A 14175-nucleotide genomic window follows, 5' to 3' on the forward strand; every position below is an offset into this window, starting at 1 on the left:
AAAATAACAAAAACTCTAAGGAAAATTAAAAACGGAAATTTCTGTATAAAGTTGAAAAATTAACGGCGAAAACAACCCAAAGGAATGGAAACAACTTTTATATTCCTAACTTAGTACGAAGTCTGTCTGTTTGTATGTCAATCCAAAGGAGATTGCTACTGAAAATATAATAATTTGTAACAAATGCTCTTCAAATGAAAACTTTAGTTTCCCTTTGCCTAAAGAAATTGACATATATCGATCAAACATAAAAAGAAGGGTAAACGTCTATTATGTTTAGACTCAAACTGCTACTGATCAATTCCTTGTAACTATATAAAAAAAAAGATTGTGTTTTGTATGACTAACGCAATGCTAAAAAAAAGAAAACTTTGATTTTTGAGGTGAAAAGTCAAAGGTTAAGTTCATAGTTAAATAAATAAAAAGTTGTACTTTAGATTTAAAGTTATTCACTTGTTATCAGTTTACATTGTCAATCAAACCTAATAAATCAGGTACATTTTGTTCAATATCAAACAATTATAAGTGATGTAGTCTTAAATAATCCTATCAGTCACCATCATATGTGTCGGGGCCTTTTATAGCTGACTATGCGGTATGGGCTTTGCTCATTGTTGAAGGCCGTACGGTGACCTATAGTTGTTAATGTTTGTGTCAATTTGGTCTTTTGTGGATAGTTATCTCATTTGCAATCATACCACATCTTCATTTTTATATTGTATTTTTATTGATTTGACACAGATGCATTGAACATATGATGTAAAATGTATAGTTATAGAGCTTTAAGTTATTACTTTTGAATCTGTAGAATAATAACAAGCAATGATTTTTTTTAAATTATTGTTTCTTTTACAGAATCACTTTTAGTATACGTTATAAGTTCAGGATATTCCTCTGAGATATTTGTAAGACATATGCCTACCAAATCTATTGTGTCAAAATCTGTTATGTTCGCAAAATAGGAGTTTTTGTATATCATCGGTCGTGATTAGACTTTTTAAATGGAAACAACTTCATATAGATTTTTCTATCGAAACCAGTTTGCCTTTTGAATAGTGACATCATACATGTAAATGAAGGCGCAACTTCAGTCAGGACATACCCATGACAAATACATGTGGGGTATTGGAAGCATATGTTTTTATATAAAAATGACAAATAGTAAACTTGTTTGTTTCTGATCAGAATTTTATTAAAGTTTTACTCCTATTTTAAATCTAAGCAGCACGCAATGCAACGACACATTCCCATATTCAGTTTTGAATGAAAATATGATTATCCAGAAACTTGTTATTTTTTTACAGTTAGAATTCGGGTTATATGGTATAATGATGTGACATTTGAAACTACATATTTTTACAAATAGTACGTACGTCAAGAACTTATTTAAAACTCACTTCCACGCACCATATTTTACAGTATCAAGCTCACAAGATCAAATATAAATTATTCTATTTTAAAGAAAATGTTGACCAAGGTTTTCTATCCAGCATCTTTCCGATGGATGAACAAAGGAAATCTCTATCTTTAGAAATTGTGTATATATTATGTAACATTGACGCAGTTACCTCAACATCAGCATTTTCTACTTTGAAGATAATTATAAGTAACTACACAGCCCTGTTAAGATGCAATTATATGAGGGAAAAAAGGTTAAAGAATTCGTTAACTATTTTTCGGTACTAATATCGGAATTGTCTAAATGTCTAATTTGACCTTGAATTCAGAGACATAGGGATCGATAGAGATCAACCTGTCATTATATGTGACTTCATTACTATGAAGTCATTACAGTCAGATAAAAAAATATTTTGAAACATTTCAGAACAGTAGACAGCTCTCTTCAACTTTTTACTTTGTTTTGCCTGTTAATATTTTTCTGTTTGCGCGTCACTGGTGGGTCCCTTCTAGACGAAACGCGAAATGAGCAAAAATTCAGAAAAAAAGCCTGTATGTAGATTTTTGATGACTACAAAATTATTTGTATCTTTTGAAACTTTGACCTTGACCCTAGACTTTTTACATAATGATCAATGGGGTTCTTCCTCTTTATAAATGCGACTATAAAATTATCAATTTATCATAATAATTAAAACAAACGATTTGATTAAGCATCTGTCAACCACTTTTCGCATAAAGTTAGATCTTAACGACCTTAACTTAAGACAAATTGACCTAAAAAATTAAAGCAATAAGAATTTTTATTTAGTATGTGTGAATGAAAATCCTTATAGGCTTGACCTCTTTTATTTTAGATTTGTTATCATTTTTGTTTGGTTTTTTTATGGCCATCTTTTGTTTTCAAGTCAGGAATCTGACAGTTCTTGTCCTTTCGTTTTTTATATGATTTGCCATGTGATTATGGACTTTCCGATTAGATTTTCCTCTGAGTTCAGCATTTTGGGGATTTTACTATTTGTTTTCTTGTTGGTTTTTTTTTTTTATTTATTTGATGAGGGAGAGTGAATCATGTTTCTATAGTTGTTATATCATAATAAATGGCGAAATATAATTGATTTTTGTTTTAATTCATAAAAAGTACCTACCCTTTAAACAGATAATAAAATATATAAATATTGTTTTTATTCAATAGTTCAGAAATAATCGTTGTTGAATGTGTGTGTTGATTCTTATGTATACAAGATTATTTTGATAAACGTTACTCTGATTTGCATTGCCAACATGCAAATGAATGTTTTGTTTGAATTTTGCTAAACAAATACTTTATATATTGTGTTTTAACCAAAAATACTTCTGTTAATTTATGTTAGTTATAAGTTATATTTGTGTAACAAAAATTTCTTTTTATTACTAATGACAGCGTTCATAGGGATCAGAATAGTCAATATTAATTTCATAAATTAATGATAACAGGTGATTCAATATGATAAAAACACAATGTTACAGAATCAAAATATGAACAGAAGAATACTACAAGCACAATTGTTATTTTTTAAGGTAACTTCCCTACGACAGGATAAATTTTCAAATAATTTACGAGTATCTGGTGCATGAAAATATCTTCAGAAGACATAAGGCAGATTTGTGATTCAATATCTGACCTACGCACATTTTTTATCTGATGCTCTTATTTTTTTCATTCGTCGGTCGCAGTCATTATCACTCGATCATCATAAATCTAATAACATTTTGTCTGCCACTTTAAAAATGGTCAAATAACTATGATTACCTTTAACTAGTATGGATTAATTTCATAAAAAAACAAGTTCAGTAATGAGGGGGAAAAACAAAGGTAAGATAATCTTACTATTTATTCAAAATAATAAATACATCAAACTGTTATTCAAAATTGTCTGTGCTCTTAATATTCTGGTTGAGTTAACAAAACAATGAACAAACCTTAATAGGTTCAAACCGCTAAATAAGATCAAAACTTGATTGACAACGATTCCCTGATATTTTTTCCACAGCATTTAGGCTTAATTCAGTGTTTCCAAACATAAACTCCACTTCCACGTTTTGACTTTGTGAGTAATTAGATATTTCAATTGTAGCTTTCCCAATTTTAAAACACCCATCTTCATCAGTATACATTGGAGACTTTTTATCACTGGCAAATATTACAAACGTTAATGTTTTTTTACCAATGGTCGAATTATAGTTCTTATCTACAGTTGTTCCTCGTATAACGTTGGTATCTTTCTCTATAATAATGTCAAAAACACTTTCACATCGCTCCACCCCATTTACTACGATGTAGTGCTGTTGGTCGTAGAATTCTGGATTAAATATTGGCCTGCATCTAACTCCATAACTAAACCGAATCTTACGAGAGTAGATGGCTTCTGAATTGTGGCCAAAAAGGACTGCACCTTTAAGGACTGTAAGGCCACTCCCTGCTGGCACAATAACTCTACGGGAGGTAAACATTTTCTTAATTGCTGCCTGTAATAATGCACATTCAGAAAAACCTCCAACTAAAAGTAACAGTGAAACTGATTCTAATTCTTCCCGTGTGAACATTTCTTTTAACAACGTTAAAATCTTATTTATAGTTTTATCAAAAAGACTTTTAAACAGATCTGCACCAAATCTCATTTTGTCTCCCCTAAGGGAAATGGAATTAGCGTAAGGTGATGTGGTTATAGCAGTAGATAAATCATCCTTCAAATGCGTTTTGCAAAGAGAATCAAGAGTAGCGAAAGGTATTGCCATATTTACTTTTCCTTGCTTAGACGGTGTAATAGTCCTTTTCACAATTTCAAACTCCCTTATTAAGTCCAAATAAGCGTCGGGCTGGTCTCTTTTCATTAAATGAATAAGTGGCGCGCCAAGGATCTTTGCTAATAGTTGTATAAATTCAGCATCAATAGAAGTTCCCCCGCATTCACCACCTGTTGCTCTACTGATTTCGGTTAAACCACCTCCAGCCAGCTTTTCATGAACAGTTATGTCCACTGTGCCTCCTAAATGTATAAAGAATAATATTCCACTAAAACAACAGCATTACTATCTCCCCTTTTACTACCATACTCTGACATACTGCCATGATTGTTACTTTCCATGGAGGAAAAGAGAGGTACTTTTATATAGAGAAGATATAGCTAAGAAGGTGATAGGGAGCATATTATTACCTCAAGAAAACATTCCACTACAACTTGACAATGTCTTTACTTTGTAAAACGGAATAAATATTCGTACATGTAGGTCAATGATCTTTAATGCAGTGTGAATCACTTAAATTTTCAAAATCTTACACAAGAATTTGTTAAACCAGTCTTGTTCAAAAAGTGTCATGAAACAGTTTGCGTTATCATATAAACACCACATAATTTCCCTTTATTGTAGCAATAAATTTACACGCTTCATTTTAAAAAGAAATACTTGACATGAATAAGGTCTAGGACTTTTATATAGACAAAATTGCACATAACCTATCACTGCAAGGACAATTACCATCAATTGAATCTAACCAATCAAATTATATCTGGATTTTTTCCTGAGTACAAGTTTTAGTAACCATGTAACATCAACATGCTTTATATTCTATATGTACAATATTAAATTAGTAGTGCTTCCAAACACCACAGATATATGATTATGAGTCAAACATTGTTACTACAATAAAATGTAGGATTACTTTCATACAGCCGTCAAATTCAAGCGTTTATTTTTGTGGACCCTATTTTGTATGCAACTATCATTTAGTTGTATTGCACCTCAATTGAAAGTCCGCTTATGCGTTAAAATAACTACATTGTATATATATATCAGTCACCCTCCTTACATATAATATGAAGTAATTTCGTAATTCTGAACTTTTGAAAATTTAGTCGTTCGAAGCATTTGTTTAGTACTGAGCCGATAGTACCATAAGTCCCCCGACAGAGCTATTGACTCAGTGCTCGATAGTGTAAATAATAAATATTGATAGCTCAAGAAAACACTTAATTTATTAAGGATAAAATGTAAAGTGTTTGATATTTTTTTTACGGCACCGAGTCAATAGCTCTGACGGTTGCATTTTAGGGTACTATCAGCTCAGTAGTAAACAAATGCTTCGAACGAGTAAATTTCAAAATGTGTTGTTTTCACTTTTTATCAACATTTACTATTGCATTTCAGTATGTTTAAGAAATAATTCATGGGGGCTTGAATTTTTACAGATTTTACAAAAGAGGGACGAAAGATAGCAAAGGGACAGTCAAATCATAAATCTAAAACAAACTGACAACGCCATGGCTAAAAAAGACAAACAGAAAAACAATAGTACACATGACACAACATAGAAAACTAAAGAATAAACAACACGAACCCCACCAAAAACTTTGGGTGGTCTCAGCTGCTCCGAATTGGTAAGCATATCCTGCTTCACATGCGGCACCCGTCGTGTTGCTTATGTGATTACAAATCCGGTAAATAGTTTAATTCGGTAGGTCAAACTCATGAAAGGGAAGGGGATTGTAGTTACGACGTAAGGAACATATCCGATATCATTTGTGAAACGGTTATTCAATAACGGTCAACCAACTCGTGATGGCGTCCGTAAAATTTACGAAGGGATGATTTCAACTTCACCATTTGGAACTCTTGGTTTAATAGCTTCCTTGCGAGCAGTAACCCTCTATCAAGAAAATCATGATAGGATGAAATGCAAGCACGGGAATATCGTATCAATTGGAAGATATATACCCCGTATGCAGGGGCTGCTGGAATGTTGCTACTTAGAAATGAAAAGTTCACAATTGGAAAGCTGAAATCATCTCTTTTGTCGTAAAGTTTTGTCTTCATCCGACCCTCATTGTCAATTTCTAGATGTAAGTCAAGATATGAAGCAGACTTAACTGTATCTGTAGTATCCTTTATCTCTAATTCGATGGGATAGATGCGTTCCACATAATCACCAAATTTTGAATTGTTTAGTGAAAAAACGTCTATATAGCGGAAAGTAGAGTTAAAGGATATTGCTAACTTCTAATCTTTCTTCCTAAGAAGTTCTTGCATGACGTCAGCCTCATAATAATAAAGAGGGTTGGCCCTTTATGTTAAATATGTTACCACGAAAGCGACAGTATAAATAACGTCATGTTACAATTGTGTTTTTGTTGTGCATGAGTACCTTGATTAATCTTTAAACAACAAGTATAATTGTTTTTTTGAAAATTTAGAAATGCAAATAATAATGGATTGTTTGTTTTAGATCCTCTATGTAAGGTACTAGTACAGGTACGAAATAAATACCTCCAAGATCAACTATCATATATTTTGTTCCTTCTTTAGACATTGTGAAACCAGATTCGGCGCCACTTAATTTCTCTGTAGGCAGATGTTGGCAATATATTGATGCAGCTTCCGGTTCAAGTGATATCGAAAGGTGGTCTTTGTGTATACCAGCCTATTTATAGACGAAATAATAATAACAATTCTAAAAAATACAATAACGAAAATAAGATTAAAAGTTGTGCTCATAAGTTTTCTCCGCACTAAAAGATTCGTGTATTTTTTATATATACTGAGCCAAAAAAGTTTTGCAACAAAAATTGAATTTTATTTTATTACAAAATCATAACAACATATAAATTAAATAATAAAAAAATGGAATCATGATATGTCAGAAGCAACATGAATGTTTATCACTCACATTCATTAGGATTTTCTTTGTATGGAGCGCGAGAGGGTCAAAATGCGTAAATGAGTATAGTGTTTCTCAAAATCATTTTTTTCACTCATGCCCTAATTGCACCAATGAATGATTGGCATGCACACCAGCGACTTCCCTTAGTCAATGCACTACTTTTTTAGCAGGAAAACCCTTGTCACATGTTGATTTAAAGCAAAGGAATCGCTCCTCCCTTGACAATAGTTTTTTTTTTGTCTACGATATATCAACCTATCCTGTGCAGTTGTAATTTGTTGATATCTGTGTGTTAGTCTCTAAACTGTTGCCTTTTGCACATTTAATCGAGCCTTAATGTCAGCAACCCTCATTCAGGCATCAACCATTTCAAGATCTTTCTGACTGTCGGGGAGGCCTGGTTGACTCCCCATGCATTTTTTTCAAAGGTGTTTGTGTTTTTCTTACCAATGGTGTGTTTCTGAACGTTAGTGAAAAAGAAATGTTTAATATTGTTTTAAAAGTACAGATACAGAAGATAAAACATCATTTACACGTGCAAACCTGAAATGGCGCGAATTCAAACAGCAGGGAAAAAGTACGACTGTTTTAATTGACAGGTAAAACTAAGGATTATAGCAATGATGTTTGAATATTTTTTTCCAAAAACAATAAAAAAAAATATATAAAAAAAAAGTGTTGCAAAACTTTTTTGGCTCAGTATATGTTCCAGACCATATGACTATTTAAACCGTACGCGTACGGTCCGGACCGTACGGTCTAAAAACTCATATGGTCTGACCATACGCGTACGGTCGGACCGTATGAGTATACGCGTACGGCCCAGTACGAACTGACCATACATATTATTTGATCATATGGGTTAAATTAAAACAAGCGTTTATCACAATCTTTTTTTTTTAGTTTTACAAATTGTTATTGATTATTTATAACAATAAGATAGATAAAATGAACAAACGAACACATGAAATTAAGTATATGTTTAATTGTATATCTGAATCCAATTTTGGTACTCTCGCCCAAGGTGACATAATTCAAGTAACGCAATAGTTTTCACATTGTCATGTATACTGTTATGCATGTTCCTTTGCATGTTTTGGTAAAGTTGCTAAATATTCTAAAACAAATGTCCTCCCACATTATGTTTACTTTGGATATCTTCAATTTCAGTGATCATAGTTCAATTAATGTACTACTGATCGACCAGATTTAATTAGCGTGAAGTTTAAACAAAAGTTAACATATAAAGTTTTGTTTCAATTACAATTGAACTTTTTTATATTAATTTGATAGTTAAGTTATGTTGATCTACTTTATACATTTGTATCTAATAAACTTTACAAACTTTTTAATATAAGTCAGACCGTACGCGTACGGTCCGACCGTATGAGTATTTTGAAAAAGTATGCATACGGTCCAGACCGTACGCGTACGGTCCAAATACTCATACGGTCTGGAACATATATGTATCCTGAAAAGAGACGACAAAACTGAATCTGTATATAGTTATCAAAGGTAACATGCTAATGAGAGGGGCGAGAGATAGCAGCAGGACATTCAAACTCATAGACAACGCCCTGGCTAAAAAAAAAATCCAAAAGACAAATAATAGTACACAAGACACCGAAAGACACAAAAGACTTAGCAACATCCCGCCCCCCCCCCCTCAAACAAATGCAGATATACAAAAATAAAACTCCTCATTATCATCATTATCCTACTTTAGGACAGTGAACCCGTGCAACTTCATATGTCTAGGTATGTTTGATTTTCTATTATAGATTTTATTATATGGATTATTTTCATGTTTACTTCATCTCTACATCTCTAGCTAAGGGATTGAATTAAAGTTCACGTGTAACCAAACCCAATGATGTCCAATTAATCACCTGAATGTGCTTAATTCACACACACAAAAATTGAACAAAACTGGTTGCTCAAAGTGACAAAATATTCATTAAATCACTTTCATTGGTGATTCAACAATAACTTATCATAATATATTATAAATTCATATTCTTTAGTATACAAAGCTATGTATACTTCATGATCGGCAAAAAAATAAGTTGAATACAACGAATACCTTTTCTGCACTTTCCCGCATAAACTGCTTTGAATTATCAGTCCATATCGCGGGAACAGTAAGTATCCATTTTAATTCGTTTGATTGTACTCCTGTTCCACGAGTTTCTAGGACATCCATCAAATGATTGACTAATGCCTTAATTGAAAGTGCAAATACGTCAATCGCCGGTACTGGTTTCCCAGTAATATCCTCTAATACCATATCACCTTTTACATTCTATAAATTGAAAAGAAAATGCATATCTGATCATGATTAATGAACATCAAAAAATTTTATATTGAAATTGTGAATGGAAACAGGGAGAGTTTCAAAGATACGACAACCAGGCCCAATAGCAGAAAACAACTAAAAGTCACCAGTTGGTCTCCAATACAGTTAAAAGTACCACAGCTGGCCTCTAAACAAAAATGTGTACTTGTTAGGCAAAAATGGACGTAACACTTAATTTCGAAATGCATACTGAACCAAAATAAAGTATCATAAATAAGCGAGTAGAATAAGCACACATATGAATATAAAAAAAAATCGTTATGGTTCCGCGGAACCCAGTGTCTCGTCTACTTTTGCTGTTAGTCCAGGACTCCACAAAAATGAGGAAACTTTTCAATAAAAATATTCCTCTCGATACTATTTTTTTATTGTAAGAAGCTTATATCCAAGTTTGGTAAAAATCCAGAATAGTTTCATGCAAACAATAAATCAGATAAACCCTACAGATATACAAAGTATATATTGTTTATTTCCTCCAACTGAGAAGTAATAATTCAATTCCATCTGCATATGGGATATACATTTCCCAACGTATTTGATATGCAAAAGCTTGTAACTCCGACTTAGAATTTGTAAAACGACACCAGAATCTGAGCAAGAAGTTGATGAACCAGACGAATGTCGCAGAATATCTCGCCCTTTTTAAAAAAAAAGTTTATCGAACGGTTAAGACTTTATTGAGTCCAAATGATGAGTCATCTTATTCTTTTATTTGTCCTGATAACATTACTATTGATTTTAGTCGGGGTTTGGGGGTTTTGTGATAACCATTAGACGTGACTCTTTACTTATTTATTTTATCATTATATTGTTGTTCTATGACAATTTATGAATTCTTGTCTTTCATTTTTGCTAATGTGCTTTTCTATATGCCCTTTTGTGTTTACCTAATACATATGACGTGGCTCTGTACTTATGCATCCAATCATTGCGTTATTGTTCTCTGATAGTTATTTTATTCTTGTTTTTCAATTTTGCTTATATGATTTATCTATATGCCTTTTTTGCTTGTTTGATACATATTTGTTTGTTGTTATAGTGCTTCAGATTATAGTATAATGTTAACTGCTGTGAATATCCGATATGGGCATATCTATTTTTATTTTTTTGGGATTGGTTGAACAGTGGTATATTATTAAGTACATTTGTAGTTTAATAGTTGATAATTAATGGTACTTGTTATGTATCAGTCCTCATTGATGGACCGACTGAACAGAGCTTGATGAAATCCGGTACATTGTGTACTGAAGTGTAAATTTAACATATCACAATCCTCATTATATTTCAGCTAGTATAATCAGTCGAGCGGTTAATACATCGGAGCTATTAAAAGGCCTAATAATATTAACTTAAAGTACATATCTTTTATTAAACTAGAATGGATGTTAAACTAATAAAATCGATCTTTCTTGTGAGATATATATATTTAAGATTCGTTAATTGATAATAACCTTCTGATTGTGCAAGCTCATTTTAAATCTGTGGAAAAAGTAATAGTCATCTTGCTCTTCATCCATCACCAGCTCTGCATACTTGTTTTCAGCTTCATAGCCAAAGGAATCAAAGTCTTTATTGGAATTAAGCAGAAGGCAGGTAGGAGTTTTTAGAGACAAAAGTTGTTTTCCGCCAGCATTCCATGCTTGGTTAGCATGTATCGTTAAAGGCTCTGTTTTATAGGTGTCCCTCATGGAAAACGCGTATCCGGAGTAGGTTGTTCCAAAGTCGATCGCTGCCACAAGTAAGTAATCTCCGTCACTTTCAGCCATGACACGAAGTGTCTAATCAGCAATTGAGGTTTCTGGTTGAAACTACAAAAGACGATCTACAAATGTAAATAGACAAATGCACTTATAACAAGCTTCAACACAATTAAAGGGTCATTCCTATTTGAATTTCCATTAAGTGTGCGCTTAAATACTATCCACTTAAATCGAGAAAAGTTTCAAAATATGCGCATTAGAATCATAGATCAAATCTAAAAACATATTTAAATATAGATTTGAAAAGTAAAACAGAGGATACAACCCTAATGACCCCTTATGTTCTTGTTCTTAAACTCCGTTTAACGGCTGGTTTTATTTTCATTTTACTTTGTGAATACACATTATGTCTTTATATATTTTCACCTGATTAAAGACCATAACTGAACACTTCATCAATGAGTTTGTCCCAAAAACCTGTCCATAGAGTAAATTAGCAAAACAGGTTTTCCAAGTCTAGTAAATAAAATCATGTACTATACTACAAAAAAATGTATGTTACTCAAACTTTGTCTTTACAATTGTACTTTTACTTTATAAAATATAATCCGTTAAAGTTATGTTTGCCTAATGGAATAAAAGCTTTTTGAACTTACCAAATGTGTATTTCCAACCTGCAAATAGCTGGGCAAAAATTGTAAAATACGTCATCAATATGATATCTTTTCATTGAACAAAAAAATAACGGTATGTAAGATAAATTATGTTATCAAAAGAAAAATCATATGTATATATTTATATAATGTGCGTGGCGTGTTTCTGTGTATAACTATATCAATCTATAATCATTTTTAAAGTTCTACAAACTATGATTTTTTGTTCTGTTGTATTTAAATATGTTTAGTCACTATCCTACTTATCTGCATTAAAATACCTCAGTATGGTTATATAAAGATATTAAACAAATATTCTAATCAGTCAGAGAGAGAAAATCAATACCATTCACATATTTGAATATTAAGGAAGGTGAATACACATTTAATATAAAATATATATATTCGTATGATTGCGAATGAGATAACTCTCCACAAGAGACCAAGTGACACAGAAATTAACAACTGTACGGCCTTCAACAATGAGATAAGACATAGCTATAATAAGCCCCGAAATGACAATGTAAAACAATTCAAAGGAGAAAATTAACGGCCTAATTTATGTTAAAAAAATTTAACGAAAAACAAATATGGAACACATAAACAAACGACAGATACGATGGATTTCTGGACTTTCATTATTAAATATAGGGTATACATTTTATTTGTTGATATTCTTTATACGAAAAAAATGAAAATTGGTTGATATTAGGGATGGCATGGAATACTCAAGTACTCGGGTACTCGATCGGAAGGCAGAGTACTCGAGTACAGTTTTATTACTCGGATACTCGTTTGACTGTTATACATCTTTATACATCTTGAGATATTTCTTAAGTTTCTTTGAAATTCCACTTCGTAATACTAAATAAAATCAATTAGCAACATAAATATGTTTATCGTAAAGATATTATTTGTAATAGAAGTACAAGCAACGTCATTTCTTCCGAGGGAATTTTGTCATGTGCACAACTTGTAACAAAAAGTTAAAAATCAAAAAGACTTTCTTGTAAAACAGATCATTATTCTCAAAAAAGAATAAAATCAAAGGGACCTGCGTTTAACCCTACGCCACTGATAGAAACATTTTTATCGATGTTTTTAAAGGAATAAACACTTTCATGGATTAATAATGAACTCATCACAAGCCGTAAAAACTTACCTTTGTTAATCAAGACTGTAATGTAAGCATGTAGAACTGACATGTCATTAAAACTAATTCAATTACTCAGTATTTGAAACTTACATCTATTTGTTTAATTTCCAATTTAAAGATAGGCGAAAGTACGAGAACTAGATGCAATCCCAAAAGTCAAAAATAAACTGACATCGTCATGGCAAAAACAAAAAGAAAATCAGACAAACGACAGTGCAAAAAATCAAAACTCAGAAAAGGTAAGACTGAGCAACACGAAAAAGCACAAGGAATTTAAAGTGTCATATTGTTGTTGACAAATTAATAGACAGGTCGTATTATAAAAAATACAAACTCCTCAGGAACAGATGATACATACATTGTCTACTTTGTCGGACTTTTTATGCAAATAATTTCAATGTTACTGGAATTTGGTTCATGCACACGTCTACACAAACAATAATTGTCATATATGACAGGTTAATTCATTGTTTAAATGACACAAAAACAGAGGATAAAGTATGCTGGTAGTACGTTTGTCTTTCGTTTATACGTTTATATAAGGTGATAACAAAAACTCTGCATCCCACCTAAAATATAATAGACGTGTAATAGACGTCTTATATTCATCAGAGTACTCGCGAGTACTTCAGGATCATGACCGAGTATTCGAGCATTAGATTTCAGATCTTTTGACATTCCTAGTTGATAGGAAATAGTATTGTTGATTACAAATGAGTCGAGTTTTGTGATTGGATAACAACAAAGAGATGTCAGTATGAATCATGGAAACAACTCCCGGGCTATATATGACATGTTTGTACCAAAGGGAAACATCATGACGAACGATGACATGTGATAAACAATTGAAGAATGGTTACGCCTCACAAAAAGGAATTTATTATCCGCAAGTTTCTATTTGTTTTCATCTAATGGGTTGTCATTTCGTACTAAAAGAGGGACGAAAGATACCAAAGGGACAGTCAAACTCGTAAATCTAAAACAAACTGACAACGCCATGGCTAAAAATGAAAAAGACAAACAGAAAAACAATAGTACACATGACACAACATAGAAAACTAAAGAATAAACAACACGAAACCAACCAAAAACTAGGGGTGATCTCAGGTGCTCCGGAAGGGTACGCAGATCCTGCTCCAATTTAACATGTTAAATATCACGATGTTTTTACATTTCAATATACTCTTTGTATGAGTTTTTAAACAAATGCAAAG

General features: G+C 32.1%; 1 protein-coding gene across 3 annotated transcripts; it reads right to left on the bottom strand.

The window, feature by feature from the left end:
- Positions 1-3329: 3329 nt before the first annotated feature.
- Positions 3330-11915, bottom strand: LOC134691664 (heat shock 70 kDa protein 12B-like). 3 transcript variants are annotated; one of them, XM_063552228.1, is made up of 5 exons: positions 11809-11915; positions 10904-11260; positions 9180-9398; positions 6703-6856; positions 3330-4427 (listed from the first exon to the last, which is right to left on the bottom strand). In XM_063552228.1, exons 2-5 carry the CDS (start codon positions 11216-11218, stop codon positions 3379-3381), a joined length of 1737 nt encoding a protein of 578 aa, XP_063408298.1. In that variant the 5' UTR covers positions 11219-11260; positions 11809-11915; the 3' UTR covers positions 3330-3378. The 3 variants fall into 3 exon arrangements, with proteins under 3 accessions (XP_063408298.1, XP_063408296.1, XP_063408295.1); XM_063552226.1 differs by having other exon boundaries at positions 10904-11274; positions 11809-11896; XM_063552225.1 differs by lacking the exon at positions 11809-11915 and having other exon boundaries at positions 10904-11371.
- Between the last annotated feature and the right edge of the window lie 2260 nt (positions 11916-14175).

The sequence above is a fragment of the Mytilus trossulus genome, chromosome 11 (assembly GCF_036588685.1).
Source record: "Mytilus trossulus isolate FHL-02 chromosome 11, PNRI_Mtr1.1.1.hap1, whole genome shotgun sequence".
NCBI classification, from domain to species: domain Eukaryota; kingdom Metazoa; phylum Mollusca; class Bivalvia; order Mytilida; family Mytilidae; genus Mytilus; species Mytilus trossulus.

Coding starts and splice junctions, on each gene's coding strand:
- LOC134691664 (XM_063552228.1), bottom strand. CDS start 11,218: ATGGCTGAAAGTGACGGAGATTACTTACTTGTGGCAGCGATCGACTTT. Junction 9,399..10,903: donor TGAGCTTGCACAATCAGAAG/GTTATTATCAAT, acceptor TTCAATTTATAG/AATGTAAAAGGTGATATGGT. Junction 6,857..9,179: donor TGCGGGAAAGTGCAGAAAAG/GTATTCGTTGTA, acceptor GTCTATAAATAG/GCTGGTATACACAAAGACCA.